General features: G+C 40.8%; 1 protein-coding gene across 6 annotated transcripts in view; it reads left to right on the forward strand.

The window, feature by feature from the left end:
* The window catches only part of TLN2 (talin 2), a 1,094,076-nt gene that overhangs the window by 789,114 nt on the left and 283,648 nt on the right, over positions 1 to 21,314 (forward strand). For all 6 annotated transcript variants that reach the window (XM_069221982.1, XM_069221985.1, XM_069221980.1 and 3 more), the window contains one exon: positions 4,047 to 4,166. In XM_069221982.1, coding sequence (XP_069078083.1) covers positions 4,047 to 4,166 — 120 coding nt within the window. The remainder of the gene's footprint in view (positions 1 to 4,046; positions 4,167 to 21,314) is intronic.

The raw sequence follows: 21,314 nt of genomic DNA on the forward strand, positions 1-21,314 counted from the left end.
AGGTGTGGGTGCAGGTCTGTCAGTTTTATCCTAGCTCCTCGGTGAAAAACAGCAGGATCCTGGTTCTCCAATCAGGTGCAGGCCCCCGTGATGACCATTTCCTGGGAAGTGTGAGGGAGCAACATTCCTCAAAAATTCTTCATGGTTGAAAGTGATTTTTGGAGGTTACATCTGGCTGAGCCAACCCACTGGTGTGGCTAACAATCTTAAACACACCCTTCTCCTGCCCTCTCCTAATCTCATCAAGAGGGCACCTAATTGTCTGGGGTTCCAGGATGTGAGGGAGGTGCTGGGCTACTCTAAATGTCTTTCGCTGCCTTTGAAGACCAGTTTGGCAGCCCTCCCCCCTTCCTGCCTCACCATCTGCTGAGGGAAGCTCTCCTTCCCCAGGCACATTCCTTTCTGTTCAGCCCAAGCTGGAAAACATCCTGAACAACTAGGTCCTAAACAACTAAAAAGTCTCTACAACAAAGTGCTGAACAACTACTGTCTAAACAACAACGCTACACTAACATCGCATACTCCTCTATTAGGATACCTACAAAACAGACAACATGCTTTCCTGTTTAGAATTCCTGTTAAAAAGGCTTTTGTGGAGAGTCTTAAAAGAGGTATTCCACCTAGAACTCCACCAGCCCCTGTGTGGAATCTTAACATTGTAGTCACAAGACGTATGGGACCACCATTTGAACCCATGTATTCTTGCGCTCTAAAGTTTTTATCATGGAACGTTGCCTTCTTAGTAGCAATTACTTCTTTAAGAAAAGTTAGTCAAATTCAAGCATTCACCTTAGAAGAGCCTTTCTTTCAAATTCACAAAAACAAAATAGTTCCTAGGACAAATCCAAAATTCCTACCAAAAGTGTTTTTTTCTTTTCATATCAATCAGTCAGTGGAATTGGCAGTCTTCTTTCCACAGCCAGATTCAGTTGCTGAAAGAACTCTTCACACCCTTGATTTTAAAAGAGCTCTCATGTACTATATAGTCAGAACAAAAGTTTTCCGAAAGTCCAAGCAACTCTCTCTGGCTTTTCAACAGCCCCACAAAGGTAATCCTATTTCTAAAAATAGGTTAGCATGATGGATAGTCAAATGTATACAAACTTGCTATCTTAAAGCTAAAAGACAGTTACCACACCTCCTAAAACTCATTCCACTAGGAAGAAAGGGGATTCAGAGGCATTCTTAGGCAATATACCAATGGTATACATATGTAAAGCAGCCACATGGGCTACACCACACACATTTTCTAAGCACTACTGTGTGGATGTATTATCTTGCCAACCAGCAAATATTGGACAGGCAATGCTTAGAACACTATTTCAAACTACTACAGCTCCTACAGACTAGCCACCGCTTTATTTCAGGAGTGGACCGCTTTAAAGTCTATGTAAAGCATGTGTATCTACAGCTACACATGCCAATGAATGGAAAATGTTACCCAGTAGACATCTGTTCGTGGCATGTGGTGCTGTAGATTCACATGCACCTTACCTCCTCCCCGTAATTGGGCATTGCATGGACATCTAATTTCTTTACTATTTATGTACATATACACTTGTACACTCTGTACTTCACCCTTCTACGGGAAAACAATCTAACAAAGGACTTGGTGCCCATGCGATCATCACCGTGAGGAGGTGTAACTCAATCTCGTGACTCAAAGCCCTTCTTCGAAGAAAATTCGCCAGAAGGTAGTTGGAACCTAATTCTCATAGTCAAAGGTATTTTTTGTTTTGACAATAACTTTGGCTCCATTTGATGAATCTTCACAAAATTTTCATCATTAGTTTGCCACTCACTTCATCTGCTGTATTTAAAGTTGCGGGGTGATGCGGCAAGCAGGGGCGGAGAAAATGGGGGAGGAGGGCACAAAACATGTTTTCCCATTAAATTTCCCATAGGGATTTTGAACACAACTACAGTTCGAACAGCTGAACAGAATTACACCAAATTTGCCAGAAAGCTATTTTCTTGGTCCAGAACAATCCCCTTTTGTAATTTTGTTGTAAATTCATTCAGTAGCTTTGGAGTTATTAAAAGAAACATAAATATAGATATCTAGGGGCGCGGATCTACTTGCGAAGGATCTGCGGATCCCGGGGGAAAAGCAAGACTGATTGCCTGGCTGCAACCAAATGGGAAAGTAGCGGCCTCCATTTTCTTGCTCCCATCATCCGAGGGAGAACAAAAACATTGCAAAGGAGACATAAGGGTCAGGATGAAGGTATCTGGACCCCGTAGGAGAGACTGAGGGGTCGGGACCCCTCATGGGCAAAAATTGCCCAGGTTTTTGTTTGGCCGAATCGCAGATCCTCAGCGCCTCTCAGCGCAGCCCCCCAAGTGTAAACTTGTGAAGTATTCACAAATGCAACAAAAAAAAATGCACCCATTATCGCACCAAAACCCGCTGAGCACAGCCCTGCACGGCATAGTGTTTGATGCACGTGGCGGTCGTTATATTAACATGCAGTAACTTGAAAATATGATCATAGGTATTTACCAAGCAAAAGGGTTTCACACTTTTGAAACGCCACCTCGTGGAAGTTAACTATGTATGAGGTCCATGCATAAGGATGGTATCCCCTTACTGCATACCAGTCAAGAATTATCCCATACATAAAGAGAGGGAGGTGGAAATATACTTAAGCATATAGCAAGATGATAGATTGAAAGAGAAGAAAGGTGCCTGCTTTGGCTCGAAAAACTATGATATGGTTAGGCTCCATCCATCCTCATTTCACTAGCTTGGAGTGGAGCCTGAGGCCAGCGTCCAGTGAGGAAGTATGTGTGTCAGCTCAGTATGAGAGGAAATGTGTGGCCAGTTCCTATTTCTCTAGCAATGTGGATAACACTACAAATAGAATCTGATCCTAACATGTGCTAAGTTATTCTCACTACTGAAGATGTTTAGGATAAGGGTTATTATCCATACTGCTCTCTCTGTAAATACGCCTTCTGTTTCCCGGCTGAGAAGTTGGGTGATCTTGTAAGAATGCCCTCTCTTACAGAAGAGTGCAAAGGAATTAACTGAAATCTATAAGCATACTCTTCACTTTTTGAGGGTTCTCTAAAAGCATCAGTGGTGCTAAGTGTTCAGTATAATTGCACCATACTGAATGCATGGCAACGTTGTGAGATGTAATTCTCGTAATGACAGCTAACCTATGGGTTATTCTGTTGCAAGAATCGTACTTTACCTACCCAGAAGGATCCACATCACACCCCTTCTCAAAAAACTACACTGGCTCCCAATTCTAAAGAGAAACCAGTTCAAGATTCTGACCCACACCTACAAGACCCTGCGCAATGAAGGACCAACATACATCAACAAACACCTGACTTTCCACAACCGACCAGACACCTCCGATCAGCTTCCCTATCCCTTGCAGACACCCCACGGATCCATCGAGCCCACAACAGAGGCCGCTCCTTCTCGCACCTGGCAGCCCAGGCTTAGAAAAGCCTCCCCCTGCATCTCAGGACTGCGAGCCACTCAGAAGAGAACTAAAGACCTGGGTGATCAAATGATCATTTCTCCAGGCAGCAGCATACACTTTGAGACCCTCACGGGTGATTTGCTGCGCTCTATAAATGTTTCATTGATTGATTGAACAATCGTGGTCAGTTCATGATCGAGGCCTATGGGTCAAAGGAAATAATCAGAATCAACCACCTCAGTGTCTGCCTAGGTAAACAGACAGTGGCCCTATCTGTGGTAAGCTCTTGGTATTAGATTCGTTGTAAGAGACTTGGACAGTTACTAAATACTGTCAGTGTTAGTAACTCGTCTGTATGATATAGATCATCATAATACTACAATTAATATTTTTAATTAAAGGTACATCTCTGCATTTCTATAATTCAATGCCCTTGCATATTATTACACATTTGATCACATTCATAATTACGTCTGTTTTAAAATGCTATATCATGCATTTACACAATCATAAAATGTGTGCAGAATTGTGTACTGCAGTTGTAGGATGGTGCATCTCATCTTCTAACAAATTGCTGTACATAATCCTTTTTTCCTTTTTTTTAAGGTGGCCAAAGCAGTCTCACATTCCTTGAACAATTGTGTGAATTGTTTACCTGGACAGAAGGATGTGGATATGGCTCTGAAGAGCATTGGCGAGTCCAGCAAGAAACTCCTCGTTGACTCGGTAGGGATTTCACATTTTTCACTCCTGCAGTCTCACCTATTCCAAAGCAGCGGTTCTTAATCTTTTGACTTCTGTGGACCCCACTGAAATATTACTGGAATCCCGGGACCTCCATTGAGTCATTATTGGAAGTTAGGGACCCATAAGCTAAGCAATTGCAATTACTATGATTTTAACTTGAAAACGGTACACAAAAATACAGAAACCAGTATACTTTAAACAAATAGTGAAATATTTGGTCAATTCACAAATATAGAAAAAAGCTTTTGCATTTTCAGTTTTGTTTCTATTTGTATATCCTTTATTCATTTTTATTTATAGTTTTATTATTTAGTTTTTTAACAAAGTCGCACACACCCTGCACAGGCCTTGCATACCCATAGAAGGTCCTCATACCACATATTAAGAACCACTGTTCTAAATCATTGCACTGTTGTGTGCAGAGAAATCTACACTACTAAAGTCTTCCTTAATTACTCAGTTGAGTATTTCCACAGTCCGTAAGCAAGACTATTGTTTCGTCTTCGCCTGCATCTCGATGTGTTTATTCACAACCGTGATAAAATGAATACTTTAAATGTCACCCTTTTGTTTGATTAATAAATAGGTGTATATTTTTAAATCAAGCAGCTTTTCAGTTTTATAAATTCATGTATTGTGTCTTCAGGCCTACACAGATTACATGAATCTTCTGCTTCTATTTCTATCATTGTGCTGCTTCCTGCCCAGAAAGTGATTTACTGTCCTGTATTGTGGATGGCAGAGACTGATTTGGGCATTTTATGGTTTTGCTTTTTAAACAAAAGTAGAACTAAAAACGGGTGTCATTAAACATTGGGTAAAACCTTCCAAACCTCCAACCTTCCAAAGCCCTTATTTCCTTAAGAATGGGATTTTAGAGTCTGCCTATGTCTGGGATTGTCTTTTTAGTCATTCTTTTCCATAGCTCCCAGCTTAACATTTGAACATACTTTATTAAAACCCTACTGAAAATCAATTCAAACACAAAACTGAATATCTAGTTACTATCCTCATCATGAATGAAATAAGGTTGTGATCTTTATAAAAATAAATTTTCACATTTGGAAAGAGGAAGATTTACTTTATATAAACACATCTTTGGTCCCCTTTGCATGACATTCATTTGATAATAAACGAGTGTGGAAAAGTTGCTCTGTTTCTACTCGAGCTCTATGTTGCCTTCGAAACCATTTAACAACATCGTGGAACATAGCGTGCACAACATTGGGATCTGTGGCAAGGCCAGAGAATGTCTTACCTCGTACCCCCAGGCAGTGCTTAATTTGTAAGTAAAAACGTGCCGGTGCTCAAAGCCCTCCTCTTAAACACACCTCTGCTGCAATTAAATGTGGGAACACTGAATACCAAAGCCATCTCGGGCCTTTTCAATATATTTAAAGCCACCCCTGCCCCTTCATCACTCTCTTGCAGCTTTCTGCTTTCTCCCTTTGAGACGCTTTTTCGTTTTTCTCTTCCTCTGTCTTTCCCATATGTGCCTTTTGCTTGCAGTAAATACTTGAGAAGAAGAAGTGCCGGCCTGCAAAAATAAGTGCCGGTGCTCAGCACCGGAAACAACAAGCACAAATTAAGCACTGCCCCCAGGGCAGGTGTGAAGGGGTAAAATGTCTTCTTTCCACGTTCAGATCAGTAAAGCAAGTTGTGTCACGGGGATTTCTGCTTAGTAGCCGGATACCGCTCTACATCAATGTAGATCTGCAGTTATTTAGATCTTTTGATCTTACATTTATGATATACCTTGACAATACACAGCCATTGGTAGCATGGCCTACAAAAAGGCAAATTGTATAGCAAAGTTATCAGCTGTGTTCAGTGGATGGCAGCCAGTGGCCTACAACGTGATACAGCGAAGTTGGAAATCCAAATTTTGAGAGTCAACAAGGCAGTTTGTTGTAGGAGTGGTGGGATTCACAATTAGATCATCCCCACAACTCCTGTGTCAACAGCAGGAAATGTATGTGCGTGTCGTAACAATAATATAGCTTTGCCATAACATATTTGTAAGATTATGTCCTCTGTATATCTCCATTTAAAGATACTGAAGATGATCAGCCCTTTTCTTCCTCTGGAATGTAGAGAAACAGTAAATCAGGCAATTATACTTATTGATTTTCAGAAAAGTAAATTGCAGCTTTTTCAAGGGCACCATGCCCTATGTTAGGAGTACATAGACAGACCCTGTTATGGCAAATTTGTATTGTCTTCCAGACCACAGGTGTGATCAATTTAAAGTAATTTGTCTAATTCACCAGAATGGTTACAAACAAGACATTTCTTTTTACAAGCGGGAGATAGTTATGCTTTACTTCCCCAACAGTTCTCTACATTCGTACATTAATCTTCTAGAGCACTATTAACCATGCCACACTTTTTAAATAGCTGGGTGGTTGCTCTTTTTAGTTGTGGGTGGTTTAAAATGTAATTTATTACCTTTATCCTTGATATACCTTCAGCAAAACCATATATTTAGTGAAGCCTTAAAGACCTGAATTTTCAAGTAATTAACTACAGCCCTTCTTTGTGAAAACTCAACCTTCCAAACACATTGCAGCACCAGGACACCATTTGGGCCATCGTTCTGCTCTGTAAATTTATGAACATCTGGTCACATTCTGATTAATTTGTGAGTCAGACTGTAACTGCATATATTTGTTTGAGGATGACGTTACACATTTTTCACCTTAGTTTGTGCTATGCATACAAAACTAATTTTAATGTGATTCTTATTTAAAAGGGTAAAACATATATATTTCTTTAAACAAAATTTATCGTCCAGTTGGGCTAACACCATTAACACCAGTTTATTTAACCTTCATGTCAAAACGACCAAAAAATAGATAATGAGAAAAAGTTGTTTCTTAATCAATGATTTCTTCATCCAGTAGAAGACATAAAGTTTCAGAGCGGTATAAACCACCAAGGATATTCAGATGTAAACAAATCATAATTTTGCCCTTAGGCTGTCTCAGCTGGAGCTCTGTACGTTGGTACATATTGCTGACAGACTGTAACAGATGCGTCAGTGGTATGATGTTCACTAAAACCAATGGCAACAGGATACATTTGATCATTTTCTTATTAAACGTCAGATTATTACCTTGAACATAACATGTTGATTTGGAAAGCCTGTGTTGAGTCCAAAAGGTGCCTTGATGCTGGATAACAGATGTTTGTTACCTTACTCCATGGTACTTTGTTAAATTCAAGAGGATAAAAGGCTTAGTGGCTTTGTTGTAATTGGAACCTGGAACAATAAGTTCAAACACAGGTTCCTGCATTAGATACATTAGTCCACTAAGCTGTAACAACTAGTATAACTTCCCTAATGTTTTTCCAAATAGAAACAATGTGGCTTGGACAGATAACACATGCCTTCTATTAAACTTTACAAAGATATTTATATTGTATTTTCTGCTACTTACTTTCAGCAACTGGGTCTGAAAGCACACTTGGTTCTCTCCCCACATGCAAAAAAGATCTTGGGACATGGACTCAAACACATCATATTTACAGGCATATTTGCCAGAAAACTACTGGTCAGACCATCACAAGCAATAGGTAATCTTTAGCATGTACAGTAGCCTATTGGTGCAGTCACCCTTCTTCGAAGTAACACTGGTACAACAAGGTGATGTACAAGAATACTGCAAGAAAGACTCAAAATACAAGGATGTTATAAGGCAAGACACACTATTGTGAGAACTGAGTCTGGAAGACTGATCTGTCCTGGAAGTCTTTTTCTTGTTGTGTTGCAAGGTACCTACCCTTAATAAGTACATAAAGTACCTGAGTGGATAAAAACTGCATTGTCATCTAATTATCTAGACTTCCTTCTTACTCTCACTACAATGCCTAACCCCAGTTTGTCTCACGGCTTGGAGGGTACTTGGAGTTTTACGCATGACCTTAGTCTTATTACTCATTCAACAAGCATGGCAAACTCTTACTTTAGTTTCTATCACCTTGACCATGTATAAGAACCAATATTCGGCTCTAATTTTACTTTTAGTCATGTTTCTTCATAAGTGTTTTCTGTGAGTTATATCTGCGATATGTTCTTTCATATTTTTTGATGATATGATTTTGTTGGCTTTTAACATGTTTCTTGCATTCTAAAATGGCTGTAGACACTCAATACCCTGCTACTTTCAGGCCTGGCATGTCATTTTTTTCTCTTTAACAGACAACTGTTTTGTCCACGCCCATATCCTTCACCCACTCTTCTTCTAGGACGGCAGGAATGTGGATAGATAGCATGGTTTCCTCTAAAGAGGAGAGGTTTTGTACAAGTTCTGTAATTGGTATTCTGGACAGCCAGTGAGCTATATGATGTATCATTCCTTGTACATTTAAAAATTGTATCCTTGCAGGTCTGAAAACCATCTAGATATTCTCGGAGTGCTGTTTTCTATATTTTTGGTGGATAGTACTGGGATCAGCGGTTTATGATCTGTTGTCCTCGATAGAAAGGAAAGGTCCTGCAAATAAAATTTGAAATGATGGATATTTCAGAAGCTGGCTCTCAGTTTTCTACTTTAGAGTATTTTAACTTGACTCCTTTATGTGTGCTTGATGCAAAAGCCACTATGTGTTCTACTCCATTTGCTACTTGGAGAAAGTGGCCCCCATACCTTTATTACATGCATCCGTAGTTAAAATGGTCTTATGAATCACACTGGGTGCATTAACAATAGCTTCTTTTATTCTGTACGTTCTGTAGGGCATCTGTATGAACAGTGTTCCATTCAAAGGTGGTACCTTTCTTGAGCAGTAATCATAGAGGTTGGACGATAGCAGAAACAAATGTTAAAAACGTGCCAGATTTTAACTCTTGTTAAATGGCGACCGGGCATTTTTGGTGAATCAGTTAGGTTGAACTTGGGCTTTATTCCTTCATTAGAAATTGTGTGTCCTACGTAATCAACAGACGTTACCCCTATCTTGCAGGGTTAATTGTTAACTCTGTTCCCTTAAGTTTGGTTAATACTGTCCTCATGATGTCATGGTGCTCTATTTTAGATGATCCATAAATCAAAATGTCTTCAAAGCACAACACTATGCCAGCCTTTTAAAATGTGTTGGATCACCCTTTTGAAAAACTCCCACTGCAGAAGCTAACCCGAAAGGCATTCTGCAGTAACTGTATGTCCCAAGAAGGTGTGGTAAAATACATGATGGGTTTTGAATCTGAGTGAAGTGGCACCTGGTGGTATGCAGAAGTGGGATCTAGTACAGTAAAGTATTTAGCATCTTTTATAAGACTTAACCTTTCGTTAATTCATGGAAATAGATAGCTGTCCACCCAAATACTGGAGTTGACATCGCTCAACTCAACACATAAACAATTTGTTTTAAAATTATTTATTACAATAGGGGTTAACCACTCTGAGCTTTCAATCTTTTCTATAATTCCTTGAGATTATAATTTATTCAGTTATTTTTTAATTGAATCCTTCATGTGCAATGGAATAGATTGTGTTATGTGCACCACTGACATAGCATTATCTTTTAGTTTGTTTTTGTGCATAAAGTCATTGAGCAGATTTAATCTTTCAGAAAAAACCTCAGGGAAGTCTTCACAAATGTCCTTGTACTTGTACTAAATTATTTGGATCCAGTTTTATACCTAAATCTTTTTGGTGTTCCCATTCTAATAAATTGTATTAGTCTCTATTGTAACCCCCTGGTTTGAGTTCGATACATTGTTCTTTCCCACAACTTTCTCTTGAAATGTTTTCTTATCTATAGGAGCATAAGGTGAGCATGAGCCTTACAAACGTTGAATTTTACTACATCTAGAGCACTCTTACAAGTCAGATAGTTTACACCTTCAGTCGTTTATATGGAATTCACATGGAAGCAATTCTGTTGTCATTATTCATAGATCTGGTTACATCTATTTCTTTGTTTTCAGTGTCTCTACATAGCTTGGTGAAATGGCCTCTTTTCTTACACCTCCAGCAGATTACACCTTTTGCATGACACTTGAGATAAGTAGCTAAATGGTTGGTGTCGTCACTCCTATAACATTTAAATCTGTCAGATCTTGTTATTTCTTGTTTTTTACTTTTGTAGTTTTATATTACTTATTTTGTTGACTTCACTAGTATCCTGTATTTTATTGACAGCATTTAGATTCTTGGAATGTTATGGAAGGGCTTTCATTTTCTTTATGTACATGGCAGTGTGCTAACTACCTATAGCTATGTCTAAACCTTCTTTTAGATTGAGAGTCATAACAAGGAGTTTTTTTGAATTTTAGAATCATTAGTACATCTTTCTAACTGGTCCTGTATCAATGAATCCGTCAAAAGTCCTCTAACCACGTCAGTATAATAAGCCATTTTTCAATTTTTTTCTTGAACCTTATAAAATAACTTTTATGCCTCTCCAAATCTATGTTAATCTTCGTTAATCTTTTCATTGAAGTAATTTTCAAGTGTCTTTAGAGTAATTGTATATATCAATCTTGTAGGGCTTCTCCTCCTTCCCCCCTTTCCTCTATTGTGTATGTGGGAAATTCTTCATATATCTTTCTACCCTGTATTCCAATATTGTGTAACAAAACAGGTTGTTTTCTCATGGGACTAAACTTTTCCACTGCTATGGCTATTAGATAGGTTTCAAACAATTGAATCCATCTTTCCCAAGGCAAGCCTGGCTCTCACACTTCATTGAGAAAAGGCAGAGGTTCTCTCATGCTGGCTGCCACCATGATGAGGAAGACTGAGAACAAGGGAGGAAATGCAATGAATATGTATCTGGTAGAGACTTCTGGTTGCAGATTGCTTACCTTTGACTATCCCAAGGCATCAGACTGGATCTGGGTGATTTTTCAGCAGCATCCCGGTGTGCTGGTAGGTGGAGTCATTCGGCTCTGCGTTGTCCATGCTGGAAGTGTCATGCTCGATACCTATAAAGGTGCCACCTCCTCGCGCTGACATCAGTTCTTTAATTTCTGTGCTCGATAGCGTTGATCCGTCACTTTTTGATTAGTCTTTTTTGATGACTTTTTTTTCGAGATTTTATCTCCTGGTGTGAAGATGTCTCCTAAGAAACCGACTGGTTTCAAACCATGTGAGGTCTGTCACAGGCAAATGTCGGTGTCAATGAAGCCCTTACAGACGTCCTTCTTGGGACCTGGTCCAGCCCCTGTACAATGACTCTTTTGAATAGGAAGACTGCCATCACCTCGCTCCAGGGGATCTCAGTTTTCTTACACAGCACCCTGCCACAGAGAGCTTGGTGGTCCAAGCCTCCTCATCCTGCATTCACCTTGGTGCATTCCCTACCACTCATCCAGATAGGGAATCCAAGAGGCTGGACACCTTCGGCAGGAGAGTATTCTCTTCCACCAGCCTGACATTGTGGTCAGAGAACACCTCATGCCTGTTGTTCCAATACACTGTGGGATTTGGTCACGCAAGTGCTGCCTTTGGTCCTGGAGGAGTCCATGTTCTCGATCTAATGTGGACCTCACACGATTGACTCGCTGACTAGATAGATTTAATCGTGGGTGGCCTTGTGGCGCTATGCCTGGCTGGGAACACCTGTTTTTTTTGGGGGTATATCCAGGCTTCCCTCATGGATATGCCCTTTGATGGCCTGTGCATCCTTGGAGACAAGGCCGATTTAGCACTAGTGCGTGTCAAGGACTGCAGGGCTCCGGCCAGGTCCTTGAGTTTGTCTATGGCTGCTTGTCAACCCCAGTTTGCCTTCTGCCCCTTTTCTGGCTATAGAAGGAGTCTCCAACCGCACCCATACCCACCCATCCACCATGGCCAGCAGGCTTCTCAGCCTTTTATGGCTGGTGGTGCCATATGTGCTTAGTCCATGAAGAAGTGCAGACTCCCTTGGCCAAGGGAGCCATAGAAAGGGTGCCTGCATCAGAAGTAGGTTGTGGATGCTATTGCCGCTACTTTCTGGTGCTAAAGAAGGATGGAGTACTTTGTCCTATCCTAGATCTTTGCCTTCTCAACCTCTTCTTGAAAAAGAAGAAGACATTCAGCATGCTCTCCTAAATGTTGTCTGCCCTAGATCTGGGAGACTAGATAGTAGTGTTGGTCCCTGTCCTGCCAGCCCACGGACGCTATCTGCAGTTCACAATTGGCCACAAGCATTTTCAGTTTGCTGTGCTACCTTTCTAAATTACCAACTCCCATCAGGTGTTCACCTCATTGTTGGCAGTGGTTGCAGCTCATCTTTAGAGGTCGGGGATTTCAGTCTTCTCCTACCCCGACGGCTGGTTGTTGAAGGCGGGCTCACCACAGGCAGTTGTCAGCCAACCTCACACAATGGCAAACCTCCTGCACTTGCTGGTGTTTTTTATCAGCATGATGAAGCCGCACCTGACTCCCTCTCAGATGCTTCCTTTTATCAATGCCGGACATGGTGCAGTTTTGGGCTTATGCTCCCCGGTGGTGAGTCGAGGAAATTCAGGCTTTGTCACCCTATTGTTTCAGACTCTGTCCTGGATTTCAGTGAGACTGACTCTGAGGCTGCTGGGCCTCATGTCCTCCTGCATCCTGCTGATTACACATGCCCGCTGGCATATGTGGGCTCTTCAGTGGGGCTGGGACCTGAAGGCGCAGTGGGAACATCATTAGGGGAAACTTCCCAACATGATCCAGATCTTTACACATTACAACCAATACACTCAGTACAATTGAATAATAGAAAGTCATATATATTTCAAATAGATCAGTCTTGTGTTGACAATTATTCTTTCCAATTCCATTCGTGCTTTATGTACAATTCTTCAATATAGTTGGTTTGTACTTGACAGCCAACACGTGTTTCATCACAAAGTGACGTTATCAAGGCTGGAAGGTATAGAATGAACATGGTATAAAAATGTGCACTGTCTAAGAAATCAGGTGATCACCCAGTGAAAAATATATAAGAAGTTAAGGATTTAGTGGTATGCCTTCACCAAAAATGGGAACCTGAGTTGTTAATCATGACCATCGGACCACAAGTCAGGCTGCCTCTTTGGGAGGATCTTCTGTTGCAGCAATGGGGCAGGGTTCTTCACCTAAAACTGCACACCCTCCTCCTCCATGCACGGAGATTGATCAGCGACAGTTGACAGCTTTTGCTCTTCCTCCTGATGTTAGTGATATTATATCTGGCAGTCAGGCGTCCCTCTATCCAGTCAGTATACGCCTGCTATTGGGAGATATTTGTGTCATGGTGTGCTTCCCAAACTATTGACTCCCTATATGCACCTCTATCATGAGTTCTCCTGTTTGCATTGTCTTTGGCCCAGCAGGGCTCTGCTTTGGGCACAGTTTAGGGTTTCCTGTCCTCCATCTTGGCATTCTTGCAGTTACCGCACCAGCCTTCTTTCTTTAAGTCGCCTGTTGTGGTTGGGTTACTTGAAGATCCACAACATATGTTCCCATCTGTGCCCTTCATCATGCCTCAGTGGAACCTCAACCTGGTCCTCATCTTTCTCATGTGTGCACCGTTTAAGCCTCTGCCCAATATCCCTTTTAGGCTATTAAAAATCAAAACTGCCTTCATAGTGGCCATAACATCGACCAGGAGGGTCAGCGAACTGCAAGTTCTCTCTGCTCATCCTCGTTATACCACCTTTTACCCAGACACGCTGGTTCTCCGGACACATGCCTCCTTCCTTCCAAAAGTTGTGACTCCATTCCATGTAGGCCAGAACTTCACCCTGCCTCCATCCACCTCCATCTATGCTCCACCTCATCCCTCTAAAAAAGAGGAGAGAGTTCTCCGCTTTGACCCAATAAGAGCTTTGTTATTCTGCCTTGACTGCACAATGAAGTTCCGGGTAGACAATCAATTCTTTGTGGGCTATGAGTGAGCAAAAAAGAGGAAAGCTGTGCAAAGGAGGACCATATCATGATAGATTGTCCTGTGCATTAAGATCTGCTATGCGTTGGCCAAGAAACAGTCCCCTAAGGGCTTGCAGGCTCACTCTACCAGAGCCAAAGCTGCAACCACTGTGTTAGCACATGGCGTTCCTCTCCCAGACATCTGTCAGGCAGTGAAGTGGGCATCAATGCACACGTTCACAAATCATTACTGCCTGGACAGACTGGTCTGTCGTGACAGGCATTTCACCCTTCTGCCCTGCAGGATTTTTTGATTTAATCAAGTTCGCAGACCCACCTCCGGGGAGATATTGCTTGGTTATCTATTCATGGGTAAGGAATCTGTGCCTAGAAGTCTCTATTAGATGAACAAGTTACTTACCTTTGGTCACGCCTTAACTGGTAGAGACTATCTCTAGCTGCAGATTCCTTATGGACCCTCCCAACCTCCCCACTCTGCAAACTGATTCAGGTGTAAGTGACACCCTTTCCTGGGCTGTAGTCTTTTCCACACCAATGGTCAGTTCTCATCCTGGCTCCACACTCCTGGCGTGGAGTGTTGCAAAAGTAACTGTCAGCCCCCTGAGGTGGTGCCTAGGTGGGTACCGCACACGTCACTTTCAGCGCTGCCGACACAGACCGGAATGACGCCATCTACCTGCACTCAGGGGTACTGCTTGAAAATCTTCTGTATCCAGTCTGACACCTTAGGGTATTCAAAGGGAAGGAATCTGCGGCTAGACAGTCTTTATCAGATAAGGATTTACCGAAGGTAAGTAACTTTTTCAAACATGTACAGTATTACAAGATTACAAATTGACTAATTAGGTATGAGAAATATTAACCCAATATTATAGTAATTATGTAAAGGAGAGAAACTCTAATTAGAAAGTAGCAGTGTTGCAACAAATAGTGATATGAATAGTGAGCTCTTGATTATATTCAAATATGTACGAAAGTTCAATGTAGGGAATTAATACTGTAAATGTACGGAAATTAGTATAGAGTTGTCAGTGCATAATATATTGTGAGATTTAGACAAAACCTGTAAAGTAAGAGTTAAACATTCATTCTTTTAAAAGATATTGCTATACAATACTTGGTTGTTAGAGTGAAGGTTAGTGTTGCAGCAGTGAAAATGCTGAAGCAGTTGTGTGAAAAGGGTGGCGCCTACAAAGGAATAGGTAGCCCCTCAGAAGTTGCCACAAGATTTTACTCCTTTGAGAAAATCTGAGAAGAGAGCAGTGTCACCTAAAGAAAAAGTTACGCTTCTACAAACACCGCTGAAGGAAATCCAAGGAGTTTGTAGGCCACAGTTGAGTCGCCGACAGAGAAGGATCCAGCTGAACTGCAGCTGCCCCTTGGAAGATGCTACAACACGCTCCTCTGCTGAGGAGAACCTGAAGAGAGGGGGGTGGCGGCACTCCAAGAAAAGTAATGGACACTCCTGAAGCCTCCTGAATGAACACCACAAAATTGATAGCCACGAGGGATGACTGAACTGAAGCGGACTAGGAAGTTGACACTGCCAGAACAACACCTCAGATGAACCTGTCAGGGGTGGTGACTGCTGATGCAGTGAGAGTACAGAAGGAACAAATGCATCAGAGGTAGATCACCCAAGAACTGCAAGCTACAGGAAGTAACTTTGCCACTGTAAGCTCTCAACCATCAACGGGTCCAGTGATGGAACCAGGAACGATTCTGCCTGGGCTCTCAGCTACACTGGAGAACGTCTCAAATAACCGGAGACACAATTTGGTCTCTGAGGGTGTCTTGAACAGCCTTGCAATCCACTGAGGTAACAGTCCTGCAACTGCTCAGGATCTGAAAAGAACTGGAGCCTCGATGAGGAGGACAACTCCTGGCATGTTCAAGGAGAATATACCTGCCTGTGGACGACAATTCAGAGACCATGAAGGAGATAACGAAGACTTCCTTGGAGAGGCAGAGTACTGTGAGAAAGTCAGTTTATAGGAGTGAAGACATTTCACTGCACCCTACTCAGCATCTGATCTTCATCACCAGTGATGAAAGCAAGTAATCCAGATGAGTTAAGCTACTTTATTCAGGGTCAGGGTTAAGTGTCTCCAGTCTCGTCACACAGGGCAGATCTGACAGACTTCCAACATTCTAAATAAACTCCAATAGGAACGATCCAATTAGAACAGGAAGAGGAGTGAGGGAAAAGGCAAATCAAGGATTTGCAGGCGGAACATAAGTACTGATGTGCAGATAAGGTGAAGATAAGAAACCACAACATTCTGCCATCTGTTGGCATGTACAATCTATAGCAAGATTTTTCGAATCCAGTCTTGTACTTGGAAAGATTCAAGTTATTCATTTAGACCCTTTGGATGATGCTAATATCAAATCAGTCTGTAAACTATGGAAATGTTGTCTCACTTCTACTTACAGCTAATATTACTACCTACAAGGCTGTAAATACATGCCAGTTAAGCTACAGGTTGAGATGTAGCACGAGACTGTCAGAGCGTCCAATTCCTCGGAGTCTACGCGTTGCTGAACAAGAGGCCCACCTCCCGGCAACACCAACTCAGAATGCCTTTATAGCGCTGAGTGTTGGAGGTGCCCGAAGAGGGAAAGGGAAGTAGGAAGGGAACAGCTGCGAAGGAGATCTGAAAAACAAAAGGTTTTCAACACAATGCAGCACACTAAAAAACTGTAATTACAATTGTCTCCTTTTAATAGTATAACATCTCGTGCTGATATAAAATAGTAGTTTCAGAACATCAAAAGAAAGTCTAAATAAGACTTGGTCCAACCATCAAATGCTCTCAACAACACGCAGTTTCTACTACCAGTCGGTTGAATTGTGATAAGTAATAAATAAGATCTTTATTTCCCTGGCGCAGTTCTAATAGTTCTTTATCAGCTGACATGGTAATGGCGCGTCTATCAAAGACCTTCTCGACTTTGTTCACAAACTGACGCCAATTATACAATAGAGGACTGTCTAGTCTCACCAATGGAACCGCCCAAGTGGCTGCGTCACCAGTCAGATAAGAGATAAGAAAAGTAATTTGAGATTGCGCATCTAGGAAGGCACCAGGGCGACACGTAAAATGTAACTCCACCTGTGTGAGGAAGATCTGAACTTTGGCGACATCCCCTGAAAACCTTTCGGGTGCTGCTAACGGAACCTGAGTGGGTACATTAACCGTTGTGTTGGTACGCGTTGAAGGCATTAAATGTGGAGGGGGTGCATCCCCTGTTCCATCTACCCTAGCCTGAAATTGAGTTACCTTTGTAACCAGTTCAGCTGTAACATTTTTTGATTCTGATAACTCTCTCTGAATCTGAGTAATTGCCTTCATCAAAGCCTCTAAGGTGGCCATCCTGAACAACTCTTGCGCAGACCAAGAGGAATGTTAAATCGTGGGCTCACTAATCTGTCAGAGCATCCAATTCCTCGGAGTCTACGCGTTGCTGAACAAGAGGCCCACCTCCCGGCAACACCAACTCAGAATGTCTTTATAGCGCTGAGTGTTGGAGGTGCCCGAAGAGGGGAAGGGAACAGCTGGGAAGGAGATCTGAAAAACAAAAGGTTTTCAACACAATGCAGCACACTAAAAAACTGTAATTAGAATTGTCTCCTTTTAAACATAAAATCTAGTGTTGATATAAAATAGTAGTTTCTGAATATCAAAAGAAAGTCTAAATAAGACTTGGTCCTACCATCAAATGCTCTTAACAACACTAAAAGGAAACCACTAAGTTTTTCTAGAGGTTATCATTAAACAAAATTGCAGCGATCTTTTGAACAAAGATTATTTAAGAAGAACTCTCATCAAAAAAATGTCTCACTGCAAACACGGACTGAGTCTTAGTTGTAAATAAAGAATATCATCTCCTTTTAACACATAAAACACGATTAATCCAATGTCCTTTAAACCTCTAAATTTCCACTGTAAATCTTTTACTAGGAACAGTGCCAACGATATTTAGATAATCTGTTCAAGTTTGTTTAGACACAGAAAAACAAAGATCGTTTTTATACTGTTATGTGCCAAGATTCAGACATCACATAAACCTTCAAACTATTGTTGAGTACGCTTTCTGTAATACGATGATATTTCCTGAACTCTATTTGAACTCTGAAAAAGAGCAACAAAGAATCAAAGATGCAAGCGTATTTAGGAAGCGCTCACGAAGGGAAGAAACCCCTGTTGGAAACAAACTTACTGTTGCGAGTACGACCCGCTTGTCACTCTCTTTGCAACTCTTTACCTTGAAATTAACCCGATGCAGGAATTCCAAGCTCTCTGTCTCTCGCTCGATTCCGGTTCCAGAATATTGAGCGTCTTTGGCAGGGTGTGGCTGGTATTTATAGCCCGACCACACCCCAAGATGGCCGCCAACAATGTATACTGGGAGTTGTGGTTCTCTTATTGTTTACCAAGCACCATTCCTGGGACAGGTAAAAACACGATGGTTGCAGCGCAACCACCAACACCCGAACCCAGCAGACAGGTGAGCTTTGCCACATGGGAAAGGTGAACAACTTGATTTGACACAAGCAGGAACAAGCAAGGCGCTGCAAACACATGCAACACTGGGCAAAGCTCTGGATGGAGCGGGTCCAAGACCGCGCAGTTGTTTATACCTGACAGAGACTGCTCATTTTCAGGTGCCTCATGACACTGTGTAAGTCCTGAATAATAGGGATTATTATTATTTATTGACACTGATGGATCTTATTGTGGTTTTCAACACTTTAGATTCTCCTGTTACTCAGTCTTGCTGTTTTAGTGTAGTGTTTATGAACTGGTGAAAATGATGGTTTGTGATGATAGTCTGCTTGATCTTTTGGCATGACCAGTCACCTATGGTCTTCCTTGGGGATCTATTTTTACCATTTCTTGAACATTTAATAACACAACATTTACCCAAATATGGCTTATTAAACTCTTCCCCCTTGGTATCAAACCTATGTTAGGCTCTCAAGCCGAATCACTGTACCTCACCCTACACTCTGCCTTTTCTTACAATTCATAATTAAGATCATTATCAAAGTAGTCCTCTTCAAACAGAATCGTAGCAAAGAACAAAACCCATCTTGCCTCAAAAACAGCCATTCAAATCTTAGTTGATTGATGAAATACCATATTGATGAAATACCATCCTCCCTCTCTGGTTAAAGCAATTCTCAATACAACTGTAAGATTTCTAGCTGGAACTATACATTTGGACCACATCTCAGTCATCTTAACTGATCTTCATTGTTTCCCCATGCATGTTTCCATAAAACTCAGTTACTTTTCTGACCTTCTAAGGCATTTACCTCATTCAGCCATCATATCTGAAAGAAGCATCTGTTTCACAAGACCTCTCCAGAGCAGAGTGACCAAGGTAAATCACATATTTTCTAAACAAACAAAATGACAGCTGAGAAAATAAAGACATATTGACACACAGTTAGCTTACTTGCCCACAGAACCTGGACAGCTATTCCAGGACAGACTGACTTAACTCTTTCTGGCAGTCATTGAAAATGTATCACTCCTTTCTCACCTTATACAATTATTCTCTCATGTTCTCTGTCTCTACTTGAAGCATGTTTTCTACTGTTGTCTGTGAAGATAAAACCTTCTAAATTTGCTTGATGTGCTTGTGCATATGTGACTTAAAATTTGCCTTACAGAATACTTCTGATCAAATTGTAATGATGTGCTGGCTTTGCTTGAAAGAATGTTTTTGTATGAGATCTAGTACTATCTAATTTATTTTCATTAACAAAAATCCAAATGTCTACAATGTAATGTGCACATCACTAAAGTGATATGTGATGGGCAACTTTGTTGATGTTGATTTTTCCAGTGTAGCATTCCATTCAGTAAGTGTCAGATAAAAACAAATCTTGTATGTAAGGAAGCCATAAAATTACATGCTGGCTCAATTATTCATCCATGTGCCCTCAAGCCTCCTAAATAAATTTGCCATTGCTTTATCTTGTTTTTGAAGTGACAATTACCATCAAGGTCAAAATTAAATGTGCCATGTTCAGTCATTTTTTTGTGAAAATATTAAAGCTTATTTTGCACTGAGGTAATTATATAATGTCCCTAATGATATTTTAGTGTCTGATGGACATGTGCAAGAAATGCATTTCTAATGTAGCCATCAGATCTTTACTCTTCCAGTGGTGAAGGTTGTTCCCCAGAATACTTGAGCATAGTAATTTCATAAATGTTTAAGATAAATGTCTACAAAAGCAGAAACATATTGAATTGACTGACCAATATTTGGCTATCTGGGTCTAACTGTTGGAATTATAAATGATATACACGTTTTTGCAAATACCAGCAAGTTGAGGGGTGTCTGTAGTTTTCTCTGAAACTGCATAGTGGGCTCACTGTATAATCTATGGTACCAGCAGTTATTTGACAGCTGTCTTTAAACCTAATTGGGATTGTTTGTTTATTTGTTTAGTTTAAAAGTAATACTTTTCAACATCTTCATTTTTACATAACCCTTTGGTCGTAGGATAAATTATGTAGCTCTGAATCCTCCCAACTTGCATCAGCAAATCTAACCTAATTGTCTTGCACAGATACTTCAAAACCCAATACCATTACTGTATACAAGGTAGGTAAACAATAGACTTGTTCTTCAGACTACTTTCAACAGTCAAAATAGTATTTGAAATCCAGCCAAATCATCAGATTGCAACCTAGAGTTGTTACTCAGTGTTACAATATTAGCATTTATTTGAACTTTGAAGTTTGTTTGACCTTCTCTGACACCATTTATTAAATGTCAATTGTTATCTGGATTCTCATATTTGAATATTTTTCCATATACCAACTAGTTGGGTAAGTATACCACCAAAAGGTGTTTTTCGGCTAACAGAAATAAAACCCCAATTTCCGCACCAGCGGCCTAGATAAAAACACCATCATGCTTCTGTAAACCTGTTCTGTGTATGATTTGATCCTACTGGCTCCCCCATTCAACCTCTCCTGTCATGAAAAAATAAGTAAACTAAAATTCAAAACTTGCATCCATTCTACATAAAGCAATACACTCATTCTCATAACTTTGTTTTTCATGTTTCTTTCATTTATCTAATTTGCAGTAGTATGTCTTGTATAATTCAATTTCTAATTTCTTAACTTTATGTATTTTAGTTTTTTCTCTAATGCAATAATTAAACTCATTTTAACATTGTGTGGCTTTTATTAATGAGATAAATGACTGCATATTCAGCTGAAGCAAAATATTGGGTTTATGACTGAAGTTC

Source organism: Pleurodeles waltl, chromosome 3_1 (genome assembly GCF_031143425.1).
Source record: "Pleurodeles waltl isolate 20211129_DDA chromosome 3_1, aPleWal1.hap1.20221129, whole genome shotgun sequence".
NCBI classification, from domain to species: domain Eukaryota; kingdom Metazoa; phylum Chordata; class Amphibia; order Caudata; family Salamandridae; genus Pleurodeles; species Pleurodeles waltl.